Source organism: Talpa occidentalis, unplaced genomic scaffold, assembly GCF_014898055.3.
Source record: "Talpa occidentalis isolate TD23 unplaced genomic scaffold, MPIMG_talOcc4v2.1 talOcc4.9, whole genome shotgun sequence".
Classification (NCBI taxonomy): Eukaryota; Metazoa; Chordata; class Mammalia; order Eulipotyphla; family Talpidae; genus Talpa; species Talpa occidentalis.
The window spans coordinates 38,180,323-38,200,308 of NW_023605305.1; the positions used below are offsets into that span (position 1 = coordinate 38,180,323).

The 19,986-nt window shown below is 48.1% G+C and overlaps 1 protein-coding gene across 1 annotated transcript in view; it reads right to left on the reverse strand.

The window, feature by feature from the left end:
- Window positions 1-2,900: 2,900 nt before the first annotated feature.
- The window catches only part of WWC1 (WW and C2 domain containing 1), a 151,183-nt gene continuing 134,097 nt past the window's right edge, over window positions 2,901-19,986 (reverse strand). The window contains exons 18-23 of the mRNA XM_037501025.2: window positions 18,446-18,596; window positions 16,947-17,111; window positions 11,866-11,958; window positions 8,615-8,848; window positions 6,149-6,270; window positions 2,901-5,270 (exon numbers count right to left, since the gene is read on the reverse strand). Of these exons, the coding sequence (XP_037356922.1) occupies window positions 5,204-5,270; window positions 6,149-6,270; window positions 8,615-8,848; window positions 11,866-11,958; window positions 16,947-17,111; window positions 18,446-18,596 (832 nt within the window). The 3' untranslated portion in view covers window positions 2,901-5,203. The remainder of the gene's footprint in view (window positions 5,271-6,148; window positions 6,271-8,614; window positions 8,849-11,865; window positions 11,959-16,946; window positions 17,112-18,445; window positions 18,597-19,986) is intronic.

Below are 19,986 nucleotides of genomic sequence, written 5' to 3' on the forward strand. Positions count from 1 at the left end.
TGTGCCTGGGTTGACATGGGCAGTGGCACCTACCTAGATTTCTCCAAGGCTTCGGCTGCTCTTCTGTGGAATGGGCTGGGAACCAACAAAATCTATTCATTTATTCAATAAGCATTTACCGTGCTCATTAATATGCCAGGCAGTATTCCAGGCGCTGGAAAACAAGCTGGAAAGAAGACAGATAAGGTCCGCGATCTCATGGAGGTTACATTCTAGACCGGAGACACAGACTAGGCAAGAGAGTAATCAACAATCTCAGATAGTCTTAATTGCCAGGAAGGCGGTGTAGTAGGGACTCCAGTCAGGGAAGGCCCTCTGAGTAGGTGACATTTATGTTAGTTATAAACAGTTAACATGGGATGTAAGTTCTGAGAGGTCAAGGAACTTCCCTGTCTTGTTCACTCTTCCCTAAAGTCCTATAAATATACTACCTATAAATCTAGGTAGTACTTAGAACAGCAGTCTTGAAATTTTTCTGTGCTGTGTCCCATAAAAGATTTTTTTAGTTCATACTCCAGTGTAGACTTTCAAATGTTGAGATCTGAAAAGTTGCCATACCTTTAAACAATGGCTGTGAACTACTCTGTGACCTGCTGTTTCTTGTACAATGCATTTTCATCAAAACTGGGGGGCTGTGAATTTGGCTCATCTATTTATAATACTGGGCAGGTGTGAGATGAAGGAGGGCATTCCAGATAGAAAGGAGGATTCCAGGTGGAAAGAGGCAGGCTGCATCCTTAGCCCCAAGGCCCTTAGGGTTCTGGGGTCAAAATTCCCTTTGACTTTCCGGATCTTCAGTGGGGGAGGAGGAATGAGCAGTCCAGAGTGCAGGTGGTAAGTGTTGTCACCCATTCTGGAGCTCAGGGGCTGGTTCCATCACAGGATTGGGCCTTGGGCTGGGAGAATGGGACTGCTACTGCCTTCTGCTACCTCTTGCATTTTTAACTAGATCGCTAATTTTTAAGAGTATGGATGGGTGAAGAGAGGAGGGAGATATATGCAAAAAAAAAAAAAGCATATTCCATATTTTGATTCTATATTGGGGGAACCACTATTTTAGCAATAAATCTTAACAAATGGGTAGAGGAATTATGAAAAAGTTACACTGATAATTAACCCAGGGGATACAGATCTAGGGGAAGATATTAGGGTGGGATAGGAGTGGACTCAGTAAGAAATACTGTCTTGGATACAGCTAGGATCACCCCTGAGTCAGCCCACCAGCCAGCTCTTTCTGAGGCCGTCAGGAGAAGTAAATAATCTGACTCCTCAAAGAATATAAACAGTGTGTTAGGAATCTTCATCACTTCTACTTTATGCAGCAGGGTGGCATGTGTGTATGTTTGAAGGGGGAGTGTGATTGAGCTGGATCAAGGAGGGGTCTACAACCTGACACTCTCCAGTACAGCCTCCAGTGCTCTGGGCCCACCCTGAACCTTTCTTTCTCCTAATTAGGAATGACAAAGCAAAAGGAGCCAACACACCTCTGGACAGACATTTAATCTCATTCATTCATTTTGCAAATATTTATTAAGGACTCACTCTGAGTCAGGCTGAACAGAAAAGGAAGCAAACCAGGTCCCTGCTTTAAATCCCTGACTTCTAGAGGGAATTGGGAGAAAGGGGGGATGTAGCAAGACTACTGCAGAGAGAAGCATTAAATCAAACAGGTTACTCATTTGTGTCAGAGTGACTTCTGGGAGGGTCAAATTTGATGGGTTACCCAGGCCCAGGGTGGAGGCGGCTGTATGGGTGATGCTTGAGCTGAGATCTGAATAGCAGTTATGAAGAGGGGATGAAGACAGGGGATGAAGAGTGTACCAGGCAGAAGGAATTACAATTGAAAAGGCCCTGTGATAAGAATAAAGAAAAGGTCATCCCAGTTAACACACTGCTGTATTTATCTGAAGAACCAAAAAAAAAAAAAAAAAACCAAACTGCTAATATGAAAAACTGGATGCAAACCCCATGTTCATTGCAGATGCAAACTCCATGTTCATAGAGCCAAGAGCTGGAGGTTTCCTGAATGCCTGAATGCCTTTGGACAGATGAGTGGATTAAGATGTGGGATATATAACAATGGGATACTACCCATTAAAAAAAGGTGAAATCCTGCTATTTGCAGCAACCTGGTTGGAACTTGAGGGGATTATGCAGTGTCTGAGAAAGACAAACACTGTCTGATTTCACTCATATGTGGAAGAGAAAGAATGAACTAAATAAAACAAAAACAAACTTAGACTATAAAACCAAAGTAGTGGTTATAGGAAGGGTAAAATTAGGTAAGAGGGGTCAAGTGTATGGTGAAGAGTATAAACTGGACTCCTGGTGGCAAACATAATGTAGTATATACAGATGTTGATTTATAATAATATACACCCGAAACTTATATAATGTTATAAAGCAGTTACTTCAGTAAGAAATGTAAAAGGTCAGTGTAAGTCTGATCAGCAGGGCAAGAGTTAACCAGGCAGGTCTTACTTGTTAGCTTTCTTGGGAGACATAGCAAAAGATTTGTATATAATTAAGATTTATTGTCAAAAAGACAAACATTGGCCTTATAACGGGACAACCAAGACCCTCTAAGGTCTAGTGAGTGTCGCTTCTCATACTCATAGCTTGCTCACCCCACCATTCTCTGTCTCCCTCCTCCTCCCTGCAGAGAAACCACAGGCTTTTATGACTTCTCTCTTCAAAACTGAAAGGTCAAAGTCCCTTCAAGTAGGGCCTCACATGAGGTGATGATGCCTGTGAAACAGAAACCGAAGCTAAGAGACCTAAGCCTCAGCAGACAAAGATTTGCATCCCAGTTCCAACTACAGACTATCTGAGAGGTCTTGAGCAGGTTCATTTCCCATTTCTGGGCTTTGCTTTCGTGAAGATTCTGGAGAAGGCACGCACATGTTATGAATGGAAATTTCTTTATTTACTCTTCATTTTCTTGCCAGGCAAACAATGGAACACACTGGTGGTGGACCAGAGAACTGTTTCTATGGAATTCAAGGTCACAACTCAGAGGGGGATCTGGGCCTCTCCACAAATGCTCTCTCAGTTGCAGTGACAGAGACATACTTTCCGGCAGGAGGATTTATTCCATGTAGCTTGTCCCATACATTAGGAGGCGTGTAGAGCTCTGCTTCGCAGAGGCTGCTGCTTCTGGTGTGAGGGACTGTTGGCGGGAGAGCTGAACATGCATAAAGGTGTGGCTGACTTTTCTTGAGCACCTGACCTGGTTCAGCAAACAGGCTACAAATAGAGCAAGGATGCAGCCGACCACTAGTGTCAATTAATGCAGACCCCAAGGGAACCCCTACTGTCCCCACTTCTTGCAGTTGCTCCTCTCTGCAGGGATGTCCCCAATAGCTGGAACCATGACCACAGGTACCTTTGGGGAAAGAAAATCTAGTCTCTAACCAGAGAAATGCCAGGGAAGGGCTCCGTTTGGCCTCATGTCTACTCTTGATCTACTCATGGAGTCCAAGGGGATGGCCACTCTGCCCCCCTCACCACAGCTGGTGACCTTAACAGAAGGGCAGGGTCAGCAAGAACAGTGGCCGCCTCAAAGCTCTGAGCTGGGCAGGATTAGGGGTGGCAGGAGCAGCATGGAATGCCAGCCTTGTGCTTTTGGAGATTCCAGTTGAGCTGGGGACAACACTGCTAGTCGTTTGCAGAAACTGCAAAGCCAACTCTCAACCTGTAGGAGAGGCATTCACGGAAGGGGATAGTGCATCAGAGGCTGGTGTTGGCTGGGATAGAGGAGGAAGCCATGTGTTGGTGGTGAGAAACTGGACTGGATAGTGGGAGGCCTGGCAATGAAAAGCCTGGAAGCCACGAGGGAGAGTAACAGTGGATTGTACACCACTCTCTGTTCCTTTTACATGAGAAATAGTTGGGGAAAGGATATAGTGAAGAGGTGAGGGGACAGTCTTCAAAGGCAGGTGAAAAGGGCTTCATTCCCTCCATCACCTCTCCCCTAAAGGTCCCAGGTGGCCTGGAAAGGCCTAGTCTATTCTTATACACCGAGTGACTCGCCAATAGGAGTCAGGGCCTCACCATTTTGCTTCGATCTCCACCTGTGTTTCCTCCAGCTTATCCCTGCAGTCCCTTAAACTGCATTAGACTTACAGCAGGAATGTGGTGAACAGCAGGTTTCTGGGCTCATCCTGGTGGGGGAGGTGGAGTTCAGTGGGCCTGGGGAGAGGGCCAGAAGTCTGTATTTTTAACAAGCTGCTTCGAGTGTTTTCTGATGTGGTGGATGCGGCAATGTCCTTTGAGGAAAGTGATTCAGGATGATGTCAGAAGAAGGAGGGAGAAGGGGATTCTGGGACTTGTTTGCTGAAGGCTGATTTCTGATGGTCTGCAGCAGCCCTGAGCAAAGGGGCAGGGGAACGGGTAGAAGAGAAAAGGTCACCTGGACTCAGGGAGGTAGGAAGGAAATGACTGCAAGGGAGAGAGTGAAACATCAGTGAAAAAGCAGGGATGGGGTGGGGGGAGAGAAAAAGAGAGGAAATTCATTCAGAAAGGCCACTTTATTTATTGATGGAGATAAAATCAAAAGGAGCCCTCCACAGCCCTCCCTCACTCGCTTCAGTGGCTTCACTGGGCATCTGAGACCAGCATGGACGGGCTGTCACCAGCCCCACATGCCCGTGCCAGGTCAGGTGGCCACATTAACCCACATCACAGCTCATGAAGACTCTCGGATGCACCCCAGAATCCCCCAGAAGGATCCTGTGCATTTTTTTTTAATATTGTACAAAATATGTTAAGTAGGAAAGGTCAGCTGTGCTGTGACACTGGCAGGACGTCCTTTGAGGATGACCGTCCCCCAGACATTACTTCTTATTGCAGTGAAACCTCTAGAAGGTAGAGCTGTACAAAAAAAAAAATCTAAACAATTTTATTTTAAGAGCAGCAACTTAACACTGCTATAGTTCATTTAAATTTTCTTTCTCAAAAATACATTCCTAAATATACAAACTATACAATCTTGTCATTTTAATGCTGGTTTTTTGTTGTTGTTGTTTTTTAATAACAATAGAACCCAAACTAAAAAAAAAAAAAAATCTGTTCATCTTCACACCAACAAGAGCGCTAGAGGACTCGGGATTCGGGACCTTCATATAACACCACATAAATAACTTTAGCCACAGTCTATGTTCACAGCCTGGTCAGTGGAACGAAAGAAATACTTTGCTGGCGATTAAACATCGTCTGCAGAGAGGGTGGGGATATTCATCCGAGGCCGGGTGAAAAATGCCATCTTCTCCCTGTAAAAGAGGCCAACACTTTGGAGCAAGGGTTTTCAACATCACACAGTAGATGGGACGGGATGATTCTTGATGGTGGCGACTGTGTGTCACAAAGTGCTCACCAGATGCCAGTGGCAGCTCCTCTCCATGCCCCTTCCCGGCTGTGAAGGCCCAAAGGGCAGGCAGACACTGCCAAATGTCTCCAAAGTTGGGGCCAGATGGTCCCTGCTAGAGAACCACTGCTTTGGGGGATATTAGCAGGACCAGAAGCCTTCTGTACAAATCAAGGACCTCCCAGGGTGGAAAGGGCCTTCAATGCATGTGTATTTATTTTCAATTCCCCACTGGTTCAACATGAAGAGCTGTCTAAACATTGTCGTACAAATTCCAGAGGGGATGTTTTTTAGCCTCAACACAGAATACCTTATGGAGAGACCATCACAAGCCTTCTGCGTTGGGGAGTCCAGGGGCATAGTGTTTGGGGCCCTCCCGGTGACATATCTGCCCCAGAACGGCAAGAATGTGCATCTCTGAGATCCTGGCAGGCACTGGGCGGAGCTAAGGCAGCTAGGGAGCCCTTGCAAGCCTCCATCAGCCCCCAGGGCTTATTTATCATTCAGCCAATCCTCCATAATTACCCCATGGAAACATTAAGAGGAAAGGCTGAAGCAGGTGGCTTATTGATTAAATAAGAGGATCTAACAAATTAGCTTGAATTGTGTAGGGACAGATAAAAACAGCCCTGGGAAAGCACCGCAGACCCAGCAGCCCGAAGCCCGGGGGTGGCAGAGGAGGAGCCTCTGGCAGGAGAGCAGATGCTCTGCTGGAGAGGGGAGCAAGGGTGGGGTGCAGTGAGATGCAGAAAGTAATTAGGCTGGGCGGGCACCAACGCTCACCTGAAAGACTGCACTTCCGGAGGCTCCTTACAGCTCTGGCCTCGGAGCCTGTACACATCCTTGGCGGCCGCTCTCATCATCTTGTCTGTCTGAAGCTCACCCTTGTGCTCTGCTCGGTCCATCTGTGGGGAAAAACAAACAAGGCCATGAGATAAGAGACAGTGCTTAGGGCATCTGGAAGAATGTTCTAGCACAAATGAGGAGTCCATTGTAGTCCAGAGGTCTGGGAGTCGAAGAACAGACACTGTTATTCTTCCTCTTCTACTGTGGGATCCTCTTTGTCCAGAATAAGGGGAAATGTTCCCATCAGCTGTCACAGTGGACATGTTTTGGGGCCAGATAACCGAATATCACTGTGTACCTGTTTGAAGTAAGGAGGTGAGGGCTGCCTGGTAAAATGTGGCTACCTTCTTTGATCCTCAGGGTCCCCTAGGAAGGTAGATTTTATAATGATCTTTGTATCACAGATGAGGAAACTGAGGCTCAGGCATTTTCAGAAATTTTTTAGAAGTATTTTTCTGGTTTTTAGTTTTTATTATTAATTTTTTATGTAGTAAAAATGGTAGCAATCCAATACCAAGTCATGCAATTGTGCTCAGGGCTTTAGATACATTGCACCCTTTCTTCCTGATGCAAGCCTATGTAAGCATTTTTGAGAACAAACTTCACAGAGCCTTTAAATACCCATGTATTTGGGGGCCTCCCCTGGTGGCACAGCGGTTGAGCGCTGGGCTGCAAAGCTGCCCGCAAACTCTGCAGCGCCAGTTCGATCCCCGGCCACCCTCGAGGGTCCCACATGGCACGCAGACCTCTCCTGTCGTGCCCACTGCTCCCCTCAGCAGTGTACTTCGTCAGTCTGCCTGTTCTGTTCCCTGCTCTGGCTCTGGTGAATTCTCTCACCCTCCCGCGCTTCTGACTGTACCCAGTGCTTGTATAAATAAGTAAATAAATCTTTAAAAAAAATCCATGTATCATGTACTTGAAAACATTTTATGAAGACAGAATTTTGGTGAAGGGAGCCATTCTGTAAATGGCTCTTCACTTGGTCATTATCAGACAGTCATGGATGTACTATTTATATATGTATTTTTTCTGTTTCAAAGGCCAGGTTTTCTTAGTTTGTGTTTTCTTATGGCAGGGCATATATGTACTTGTTTTCTTACCTATTTTTGCCTTGGCTACCAGGAAGCTCAGAGATAGATGTAACAGACAACTGTACATAGGTTAGGAATATATCTATCTCATTCTCCTCCTTAAAACTTCCTCTAATTTTCTGTTTTATTGAAACCCTGATATAAGCATACTACTAGCTTAGAAAGAAATATACATTTCTGAAACTTTGACTTGCCAAAGTTAACTGGAAGCTCCCACCCTAGTCCAGACCTAAGAAGCTCAGCACAGCCTTCCTGCTGTGAGGCATCACCACTTGCATCCACCTTCCTGACAATCCAGCACCTGTAAAGTTCTCTTTGTACTCTCTGGCTGTGTGCATAGAGAACTAGCAAAGCACTGCCATTCCTGATGAACATGGAAGGCGTTACACGGATGTGTTGAGGTGGCCTCTGTGTGTTGGACCTGTGTTATTAACTTTTTCATGACAGCCTGGGACCTGTTAGCCTCAAAGCCAGTTTGGTCCCAAACTCAAATTTCTACCCATTCAGCTGCCTTAAATATCTGTACACAGGCAGATTTGTTGGCTCTTAGAACCTGCCTTCTTTGCATACCCCATAGGCTGCACCTTACACCTGCAAATCATAGAAAAGACAAACCCCAGGGCTATATACATGCAGCATGCTGCTGCTTTGTAGTTCTTTCACTTCCCACAGTGCTGCTGAGTGACCTCACCTCTGGAAGTCCTCTTGCCTTCCTCCCTTCTGTCTGGTGGGCCCAGCACAGGCACCTCTGGAAGGTGTCAAACTGTAAGGGACTTCCTCTGTGTGCAAACTTGTGGAAAGAGTGCCACTCAAATACTGCCATCTAAGTCATGTCTTCTTGCTCAAGCAACCTCAATTCCCTCAACCAAACTGCATTAAGGCAAGACCCCAGGAGGCTTGTAGTCTCAGGGTGTCTTGTCACTACAAAGCCCTGGCCTGACGGGCTCCTCTTCCCCTGGCCTGATCCTGGGGGTGTCAGTGTTCTATTTGAACTTGGCTGAAGTGTAAGCCCTAGCACAAATCTGGTACCCAATATGTTTTCTGGACTACATGGACACATATATACATGCATAATAAGGGCTTGCACACATACACACAGGAAGGTAGCCAAAGGGCCTGGCAGTTTCTCATCAAGACACAGCAAAGTTTACTGGGCACAGGATCCCTCTGCTGCTGAGAGTGAGGGACCTGTGGCCATTGTCTGTGAGTCACAGGACTGTAGCATTCATCAAAGCTCTGGCCTCACTCCTTGGTGGCTCCAAGAGCAGAACATGACACCTCCACAACCTGCCCTGGGCCTGGCCGTACTCACCCGCTTCTCCAGCATCCTCAGCAGCAGGCGGAAGCGCTCATCCTCACGAAGCCAATGTGGCAGCTCCTTCTCCCCTTGGCTCTTGGCTTGTTCGAGCTGCTCTTTGAGCTGCTTCAGCACCGAGATCTCCTGAGTCAGTTGGTTGTGCCATGTTCTGGTGGCCTGCAGGTCTAACTCCAGGTCCAGTGAAGTGCGGATCAGGCGCTCGGCACGCAGGGATTTGACTGATGAAGGCTGGAAGATGAGATGGTTTTGACCCATTATTGGGAGGCTGGATCCAGTGAACCCACACAAGCCATCTTCTGAACCTTAAATATCCTCCTTTGGTCACTGCAGTCTTCTACTTCTTCAAATATGAGGCCTGTTCTCCCTCTCTGAGAGGCCAATCTTGATTTCTCCCACTAAGGGGAAATCAGAGGGGGACTGAGGCTTGATGACATTGTTTTACCTGCTGGACTAACCCAGCCTGAATATCCTGGGAATGCCTACTAATTGAGCTAATAATTTCCAACTTATATTTGAGTTGACTTCTAAAGTTATATGCATGTAAAAGATCCTAAATAATATAATCACTAACTCCTCCTGTAAAAGTCAGTAGTGATTAAAAAAGAATAACTAAGGCCTCCCTGGTGGCTCAAGGAATTAAAATGCAACCTATGAAGCTATTTGCAGTCACTGCAGCACAAGTTTGATTCCTGGCCAGGGAGCTGCTCACATGGCACAGCAGACCTCTCCTGTCTCACCCGCTGCTCCCCTCAGCAGTGTATTTCAGTTGATCTGCCTGTTGTTCCCCATTCTATTTCTGGTGAATCCTCTCATCCCCCACACCTCTGGCCTATACCTCTGTTCTTGTATGCATAAATAATCGTAAAAAAAAAAGAATAACTAAAAACACAACAATAACTGACTGCAGGTAGGCAGAATTCTAAGACAGCCCCTAAGGTTCTCTGATATGTAAGCTCTGTGCAATGTCCCCATCCTCCCTTCAGTGTGAGTGGGACATGTGACTGGGAAGGGATGTCATTCTCGTGATAAAGAAACTAATCAGCTGATTTGAGTTAATTAAAAGGGAAATGATGCTGGTGGTTCTGATATAATCAGTCAAGTCCTTAAAATATGAGGCCCTAGTCGTTCTTGGGAGAGTTCCTTCCAGTTTTACAGAAGCAATGCATGTTGCAGACAGAGCCAGTCAGCATAGACTTGACAGTGACCTCCAGGAGCAGTTAATAGCTCCTGGCCTGCAGCTTACAAGGAAATGAATTCTGCCAACGACCCCAGGGAGGCTGGAAGCAAATCTTTCCCTAGCCAAACCTTCAGACCAGGATGTGGATGCAGACTGTCAACACTGAGATTTCAGCCTGGGGAGATGCGGAGCTGAGAATCAGCCATGGTGTGCCTAAATCCCTAAGCTGCAGTGATTTGTTCTGCAATAACAGCAAATTCAATAACCAATAAAGGAACTTGAGCAATGGTACAAGAAACAATACTGTAAGGCCCAGGCATGAAACATCTCAGTGCAGATGTTCGAATGCTTTTCCAGGGTGACAGCTGCCTAGTCCGTGCTTACAAAAGAGCATGACCAGGAAGTCCAGCTGAGTCACCTGTGTGACTCAAGTTCTCAGGCCACAAATGCTCTGCTCTGGCTAGTTTCCTGTGCTAGCACCTTGTCTGGATGTGCTAAAGCAGATTTGGCTCAGGGAGTGAGTGGAGAATCTGTGGTGCCCAGCGCCCTGGCCCAGCCTCTGGATTCCACTGCTCAAATCTAACATCAAGGGCTCCCCTGTGCTAAGGGGAAGAGGTGGTGCAGAGGGGGAACTTCTGTGGGGCCTGCCTTGGAAGGGAGTCCGAGGGAATGCAGGGGAGCGATAAGGAATGTTCAAGGTACATTTTTTCCAGGAGTGGACCACAGAACATCTGCTCCAAAATCCTCTGAGGAATTGATAAATGCAGTTTGCAGGCCCCCACCCCACTGGCCTTGATTACGTCATCTGGAGTGTGGACTTGGGGTCTTCATCTCAGTACCCTTGAGACACTGGCACCGGCCTGACGTAGCAGAAAGGATTGGGTGGGGGACCTAGGATGGCAGCACCTTCCACCTTTAGGAAGTCAGGTCCACATCCTCTCACGGTCAGCATTCTCTCCCTTTCCTCTGTGCCCTCTTCTCCTGGTCTCTCTAGTTCTTTCTAGAGAATTGGGGAGAGGGGTGGTGACAGACAAAGGTCCAGCTCCTGACTGTGGACTGTAGCTGTCAGCCACGGGGCTGCAGGAGATGTGGGGAGCCTCGTCTTGCCTGGGTCTGTGGGCACCCTGCTTTCGCTCTGCTCTCTCTCCCAGTCTTTTTTGTTTTTAAGTTTATTTCTTTATGCATATAAGAGCTGGGGTGTAGGCCAGAGGTGGGGGAGTGAGAGGATTCACCAGAGACAGAGTAGGGAGCAGAACAGGCAGACTGAAATACACTGCTGAGGGGAGCAGCGGGCGAAATAGGAGAGGTCTGCTGCACCATGTGGGTCAGATCCCTGGCCAGGGACTGAACTCATGCTGCAGTGGTTGCCCATAGCTTCATAGTACTGAGACTTAACCCCTTGTGCCACCTCTCCCACTCTTTCTGACATTCTGGCTCCCAGGTGGCTTCTGGCTCTGAACTCACTGCAACTATGCAAAGTTTGTGCTGACAGCCTCAAGGGGCAGGATGCTTCTACACTGGCTGCAGCCTTGACTGGTAGATGCTCCTATTCACCACACCACCCTACCCCTCAGCCAGGCTGCCATAAGGAGAGATTGCTCTGTAGGGACAGCTTGTGGCTTCTTGCCTGCACCTTTCCAGCTGGACCAAGAAGACTGCACCAGTCTAACCCAGCCGGCTTTGGGTCAGTGCTGGGGTGCACAGCTGGATGGCTGTCAGAACCTTTAACTGTTCTTAGCTCTAAGTCAGGGTCTTGTGTGAGGCAGGCCCTCTGGGCTAGTGAGTCCTTCGTGACTTTGAGTTCTACTAGGAAGGGGGCCAAGTATGCACACACCTGATCTAACTGGTCATGGTAATAATGTCACATTTACCCTGTGGCACCTTCCTCAGTGCCTCCACAGGCCTTAGTTCATAAATTTCAAGTGCCAACACCATCACACTCACAAAACACCCTCTTCTACCTAATGGCTGAGAAGTCATGGGCAGACCCCGGGGCTGGGTGCTCAGGGCACAGGGCCTGGGGAAACAAGGCAGCACAGACACACAACGAGTTCCTGGTGACTCTCACCCGCTTCATCCGGACGCTGCGCCGCTCCATGGAATTTCGAACAAAAGGTGGCTTCTTGGACAGTGTGGAGCTGTCACTGTCACTCCGGTTTAGCTGCAAGGAAAAAGTCATCGGTGTTAACTGACATCCAAGTACATTTTTTTTTAAAAGATTTATTTATTTATTTATTTATTTTATTTTTATTTATACAAGCACTGGGTACAGTCAGAAGCACGGGAGGGTGAGAGAATTCAGCAGAGCCAGAGCAGGGAGCAGAGCAGGCAGAAGGACCGAAGTACACTGCTGAGGGGAGCAGCAGGCGGCAGGAGAGGTCTGCGCACCATGTGGGACCCTCCTCTGGTGGCCAGGGAGCAGCCGGGGATTGAACCAGCGCCGCAGAGGCTGCGGGCAGCTTCGCAACCCAGCGCTCAACCGCTGTGCCACTGGGGAGGCCCCATCCAAGTACATTTAGATAGTACACTGGGGCCAGGAGAGTGGTGGGGTTCCCCCACTCAGCAAATGCCCAGTGTTTCCTGTTCTCTGGAGATTGCAGGAGGCTGCAATCCTTTGCAGCGACCTTCCTTTTTTTTCCCCCAAGGTGAATGCTCACTAAACACATACTCCATCATTCACATCTCAAGACGCTCTACATGTGACATCTCACTTAATCCTCCCAACAGCCCCATGGGATAGACGCATCACTATTCACAAAGAGGAGGCAGGGACTCAGGGTCTCCAGAACTGGCTCAAGGTTGGTGAGCTGGGAGCAGCACAGCAGAGCCGACAACAGATAGTGTGACATCCCAGGACATACTGGCCCCTGGGCCAACTACAACAAGACCCATTTGCAGTGATTCTTCCTTGTTGTCCACAGGTCCTACCTTTATGGCTCAAATGGAGCTACTGTGAAGACAGAGAGAGAAACAGAGAGAGAGAGAGAAAGAGAGAGAGAGAGAGAGAGAGAGAGAGAGAGAGAGAAAGGGAGACCAATGGCAATGCCTCTAACACCCCAGCCTTGAGAAGATGGGAGAATGGGCTCTGTGAGATCCATGCAGTTCAGGGCTCTCTCCTTCCTCAGAATTCCTCCAGTCAGTTCATTTATGGGTTCTCTCCCAAAGCGCTAATGTCCCCTCTCTGTAGCCAGAGAGCAGGGCTGTGGTCCAGTTGAGATGCTTTTGTACTGAGCGCCCCCCTCACCAGAGTAGGACCCAGAGTGGGGGTGACAGCACATCCCAGGAGATGGTGAGGGCAGGACTTCTTTCTCCAGACACATTTCCAAGCTGGTGGTATCACCACCAGCTTATGCCACCCAGCAGCTTGTTATGGCAGCTTGCTGCCACAGGCCTCTCCTGGGAATTGGTTCCTGATGTCACTTCTGTGGTTATTAAAAATTATCAGTGATAATGATATTAATCGCCCTCAAAGGTGATGAATAGAGGAGCCCCACGGACCTGACCGGTGAAGCAGCTATTGTGACAGGCAGTCTCCGGCAGAGACAGGTAAACACAACAGCCACATGGGTGGGGCACCTACTCTGCACCGCATACTTTATCGACAGTTTCATTTAATCCTCACATAATCCTAGTGGAGGAAACTGACATCAGAGAGATCGAGACACTTTTACAAGTTGAACAGCTGGTGAGCATCAGGACAAGAGTTCAAGGTCCCACCTGTTTGATCCCACAGCCACATCCTCTCCTGGCCCCTGGGAAGCTCATCAGGTTTAGAGATGAGATTAACATATGGATTGACGGGGGCTGTGGACCACAGTGACTGCAGGTGGACGTGTGCAAACAGACTGTCTGGATATCATCCCTCAAGGGGGCTTTACCCTACATTGTTGGCCCCACAGTCATGTATCACACATTTAGAAATGTGCTTCAGGGCAACTGATCCTTAACTCCTGGCTGCTTGTGTGATAATGACCATGTTGAACAAGAGCAGCAGAAGTAACCTTAAGTCCTTGAGCTTAACTTTTCTTATAGATACTTGAGTGCATTTAAGCTCAGACATGGTAAAGAATATTGTTGCTTTGTTTTATATCCATGTAATAGTGAGGGACTCTGAAGAGCAGAGGGCTGAAATAATGGAAAGTTGCAGGGAGCTAGTGCACGAATGAGAATTTTGGAAGGACAGTATTTATCAGATCAAAGCGAGCCAACCCACAAAGATGGCAGCACTCCCGGTAGATAAATACACAGGTTATGGGGTGTGTGATCATTGCTACTACCTCTTGGACTCAAAGTTCAGTGGGGGGTCCAGGCTAACTTAAGTGACACAGACCATGCTGAACAGCAAGCAGAGGGCACTTGGTGTGCAGAGATGTGGCTTTGGGCCAGCAGAAGGGATTACTGGTATCCAGAACAGAAGATGGCAAAGATGTCCTTCAGGAGCTGGCTGGTTCACAGAAAGGTAGCAGGTTCTGTAGTCAGACTCCTGGCTTTGCACTCAGGACTGAGGGACCCAGGTAACCCTGACTGTCTGAGCATCAGTTTCTGCATCTATGAAGTGGGTTAATACAACTTGCCTCACAGGGCTGTCTGTGAAATTAGATGACACATGATATGATTTTTTTTCTTGGGAAGGTTGCTAATTAGCATGTGAAACTCCACTCTGTGGGTAGGGAAATCCTCACCTATGACTCTTGATGGGAGACAACGTCACCTCCCACTCACAAAGCTGAGATACCAGAGTCCTCACAAGGGCTCCCTTGTAGCCATGGCCAAGCCCAGGGCAGGGTTCTGCCTATTACATGCAACCAACTCCAGGCTTTGCATCACACCCTGGTTAGACTAGACCAATTTATGCTATTGAGCCTCTTAGACTTAACAGGGCCTCTCTCTTTTGTTCCACAATCATCTCATGTTTGTTGGGATCTCAGGGAGAAGCCACAGGCAGTGAGACCTGGTGGCGGCGCAGCCACCAGAACTTGTGGCCTCCTGCAGTAGCATGAGTGTTGGGGGATTAGTGATGAGCCTGAGGAAGCAGCGGGGCCAGCTGGGGGCAAGTTCTAAAGCAACATTGGTGGGGTCCTCACCTGACTGCCTTCGAGGTATGATTGTGCCTGTGGCCTGGCCTGCTTTATTCCTAATTTCTGAAACTGGTTCTACAACTTTCTGTTGAATAGTGAGCTACTCCATTTTCTTCCAAATAATCTTTCCTGCACATAGTGCTCACAGTCTGTTTCTGGAGTTTGCCATGAAGAATCCTGACAGGTGCAGGGCATGGTACTCAGAAGTGGAGTGCTGGAAGTCACAGGCTGGAAAACAGGGAGCTGCTGTGTATGCAGTAGGTTAGGGCCCACATAAACATGACATTCCCTACTGGGAACTGGATAATGTTCATTTTGTGGGTACAAAAGAAAGGGTTAAATCTTTACTTGTATCTCAGGAGATAGACAGGAGAAATGACAGGAAAAAAATTCAGGATGTTGGACTCTTGGCTCTTTTTTTGTAGCTTTCAGTCAGAGTCTACAAGGACATAAGCTTGGGCTGACAAGGGCCAATTAGAAAGCAGAGAAGGAAAACCTATGGCTTTGCTAAGAAAGGTCCTTTTTGCCTATGGCTGTGATCCAACCAACTCAGAATCTCTTCATTTGCAAACTTGCAGAATTGGAAACTGGTCCAGATAATAAAATAAGGGAATGGTCCAATGCAGAAGCAGGTGTGTGGTGGATGCTTAATAGATAGGACCAGAGCACCTGGTTATCTGAAGGTGCCAATTCTAGACAAGGGGGACTGAAGGTCATTTAAACAGGGGACCAGAATGTTATAGTAAATATTGGAAAAGAAAATCTTTTAGTTTACAAAAGTTATATTTTCTATTATCCACTGAACAAAATAGCTACGGCATTCTAATTAATCTTTACAGAAAGGAATGATTCTAATGCAATTCTCCTGATGATGGACGTCCTTCACATTGCATCTGGTTTCCACTGCACTTTTGAAGGCTTTTAATTTTGTCCAAAACATTCCAGTTTTATTCATTATCCTATGGGCTTTCCTAAATCCTCCAAATTATTCACAGATGAAACCAAGGTTGGATTTTTCTCTTCTTTGTGTGTAAGCTGGCTTAATTTCTGGATCCTTTCAGCTGTGATCCGGAATTCCCCCAACATCAAAATCACACTCAGTGACTTCAGGAACCCTGTGTACCACTTGCCAGAACTCAGTCCACATGCAGTGCACTTGCACTGACTTCTCAATCTTCACTAGCTCAGATGATGAGCTTGAGACCGGACAACAAGGGAGGGGCTATAGGCAATGCTTGGGCAGGAACTCATTTGATAAGTAGCCAGTAATTTAGTGGAATGTTCATGGATGGCGGTAGGTCTTGGATTCTAAATACCAGATATCAAGAACTCCCACCTCAAATAACAAGAGTTAAGTGCTACATGTTGAGGATGCGGGAGCGGGGGAGGGCTCCATAGACCTGTTCTTCTGTGATGACTTTTTGGAGCATTCGGCAGGAAGGTTCAAGGTTATGCTTGAAGGTTCAGTTATGCTGCTGGTCATTGCTCAGTGGTTCTGAACGGAGGGGTCGATGCTGACATGCAACTGGAGCTCTGAGCTCAGGGACGGCGTGCAGGTGTCTTATCTGAGCTGTTCCCGAGGAACAGGGTCTGACTCTGTACTACCAGCACCCAGAGGACCCCTCAGATTTGGCCACTGCTCAAACACTCCATTCCTCATAGAATCAAAGTACTGAAGGCCTAAGAAGGGGCAGACTAAGTGGAAAGCAAGGGAAGGCCTCCTGCAGAGGGTGGGAAGGAAACGCCTGCTTGGGGACAATGAGAGGTCAATCAGGTCTCTGTGAGTGGGCACTGGAAGGGGAGGGGAGAGCTGGCTGGACTTACAATAACACCAGTCACATAGTGGTCACCAAGACTTTTCCATATTATCTACTGTAATCCTTAAAACAATCCCATGGAATTGGCCTATTAACTCCACATGAGGAAAGAGAGGCTCAGAGGCACTGCCTTGGCCGAGGGTAATGATAAAGTAACTGGAACTTGCATGCAGAACTGTGTGAGGCTGCAGGCTCCTGCTCCTCTGTGGGAAGCAGATGTTCTGGGAGCAGGAAAGTGTCTCCTGCTTGCTTACCCGGCACACGTATTGGCTCTGGGGTCCTGGGGAGAAGGTCTTAGAGCGGATGATGGTACTCCCTCGAAGAAATGGCCCTGGAGATGGTGCCCCCACCCGCCGGTCCTTGGGCCGCACCACCGTGGGAGATGGGGTGGGGGTCTCTGTGTTGGTCTCTTTGTCCACCTGAGGAAGAAGTCACAGCTTTGAGACCACTGTAATCCATGGAGTGTCAGTCATCTTTCCCAAGACTCTTGGGACAAGCCTCCCCAGCTGCCCCAGATCTTGTCACCTCACCTTTGGCTGAGGGAGGGGTTTATGTTATTTCTGGGAGGGGCTGCAGAAAATCTTTGTGTGGGGACTAATTCTATAAGCAGCCAGTAAATTAGTGGAATGTTCATGTGCTAGAGGTAGGTCTTGGATTTTGGGGACTTGCTTGGTTTCAGTCTAGCCCCCAGGCCCTGAGTGCTGACCCACCTTCCTCAATGACACCCCTGGGAGAATATTCAGTCTCCAAGTAAGCTCAGGTGACTCCAGCATTGTTGTCACAGCCTCTCAAAACTGGTGTGCAGAGCACATTCTGGGGAAACCACACCCAAAGCCTCTAGGCTGCCCCAGCCAAAACCCACAAGTGCTTTGTTGGAGTTACTGAGACAATAAGCAAGTCTGGCTTTTCAAACTTAGTCATCAGGTTTTCTACCATCCCTCTTACATGGTAGTCAATAAAAGAAGCAGAAAAACTACCTCTGTCAACGTAGGGCCTCTGTCAGCTTAACCAATGCCTTTTGGTAATTTTGAAAAAGGTACCCGCTTTGGCTAGAGAAATTGCCAATAGCGTCTTCTCCATCCCCTCTCACCAGACACATCTGTGCACCACACAACCTAAAGCCCCAGCCTGGTGGTGAGGGCTCTGCGCCCACACGAAAGCTGCTGTTTCTGAGGGTACTGCAGGTGCAGGGCATGGAGACCTCTCTGAGAAGTGGATCCCATACCAGGTAAGCCCTCTACAGCAGGGTGGCAGTAGGTGAGCACATCCAACTGCACACACTTTTCCTGTGGCACTTTGGGCAGACCCAAATGAAGAGACACGTTCCATCAAAATCCCAGAACCCAAGTGGAAGGCGGCTATGACTGTCCATTTTAGAGATGAGGACATGGAGGCTTGAGGGATAATGAGGCAGGTTCTCTGCCTAAGATCACACAGATAGGGTGGGGCAGAACAAGGATTTGAACCCAGACCCACCTGGCTACAAAGCCTGAGGTCTGTCCAGAGAAGTGGGGAACTGCAGGAGGGCAAGAGTGATGAGGGGTGAGTCAGTCTCTCCTGTTTTACTGTTACTGAAATGTCACAAAGCACAAGCAGGAACACTCCCATAGAACCTTCTGCAGGCCACCCCATTCCGAGGGCCTGGCCCTATTGCAAAGTATAGGACGCAGGCCCAGAATTTTCTGACTCCTGGGCTGAAGGATTGAGGAGTATTTCCCCAGGACAGCCCCACCCTTCTTCTTGGTTCCCCTACCTTTAAGGCCTGACATTTGTCCATGTCTGGTGAAGCTTTCTCAGTGAAAATGTCCTCTCCCTCCTCCTCCTGCTCCTCCTCTCCATCCTCCTCCTCCTCCTCTCCTTCTTCTTCAGCCGCCACCTCATTCTCAGGAGTCTCCTCGTACCTCCTGCAATGACAAAGTGTTTGGTTACCCACTGGGAGGCCACTATGATCTGCACACCTGCCTTTAAAAGTTCATCCAGGGCTTCTCTGGTGGTGCAGCGGTTGAGCACAGTGCTGTGAAGCTGTCTGCAGCCTCCACAGTGCAGGTTCAATTCCAGGCCAGCCAGAGAGATTCCCACATGGCGTGACAGAACTCTCCCGTCTCGCCCGCTGCTCCCCTCAGCAGTGTATTTCGTCAATCTGCCTGTTCTGCTCCCCGCTCTGTCTCTGGTGAATCCTCTCACCCTCCTGTGCCTCTGGCCTGTACCCCAGCTATTGTATAAATAAAAAGTAAATCTTAAAAAAAAAATAAATGAAAGTGCATCCAGGGCAGGGCTTCCAAGTATTTTCTGATTTGAGGACACAGTTTTCTGGGGTGAATTTTTGCCGTCTGGAGAAAATTTTCACCTTTTCTCCCCCAGCCAAACTCCCCAGTTTGCAGCAAGTGTAGGGGGCCTATACAGCCTCAAGGCATCTGGATGGGGGAGAAAGTAGTGAGGTTCAAAATCTCTAACAACTGAAGGAGGTAATGACCCAGGTCCAAGTGGGGAAGACTCAGCTATGAGGAAGAAGTCCCGGAGTCCCGAGGGAGGAGGATGAGGATAATGATGGATCAATCAGGGGTTGGGGCTAAAGCTGTTCACCGGAGAGTGTGGGAAATTTCAGCCTCTCCCAGCAGCTCCAGAGGAGGGAAGGACTGGGCTGTCTCCTTGTTCTTGGGGGTTGTGTGGCCTTGTCCTCACATGACATGTCCCCCTAGTCCTAGCAGAACTGTGGCACAGGCCAGAGGTGTGCTGCTGAGGGGAGCAGCGGGCGATACAGGAGAGATCTGCTGAGCCATATGGGTTAGGCTGGAGATCAAACTCAGGCTGCAGTAGTGATAGCGCTGAGACATCTAGGCCACCAAGGAGGCCCTGTTTCCATTTCTTAACAATTAAGAATAAAGCTATGACATTCATGTAAGTCTGTGTAGATACAGGTTTTCATTTTTCTTGGATACTGTGTTTGTTGGCTAGGGCTGCCATAACAGCACCACAAGTGAGGTGGATCCAGCAACAGAAAAAATATACGACGTCCAAGATGAAAGTGTGGGAGATCTCATTTCCTCTGAGGCCTCTCGCTATGGCTTATATATGGCCTTCTCCTCACTGTGTCCTCGCATGGCCATCCTCTGTATGTGCATCCTTGGTATCTCTCTGTGTCCAAACTTGCTCATCTTTCTTGGGGGGAAGATTTATTTATTTATACAAGAACCAGGGTACAGACCAGATGTACGGGAGGGTGAGATGATTCACCAGAGACAGAGAAGGGAACAGAACAGGCAGACTGATGAAATACACTGCTGAGGGGAGCAG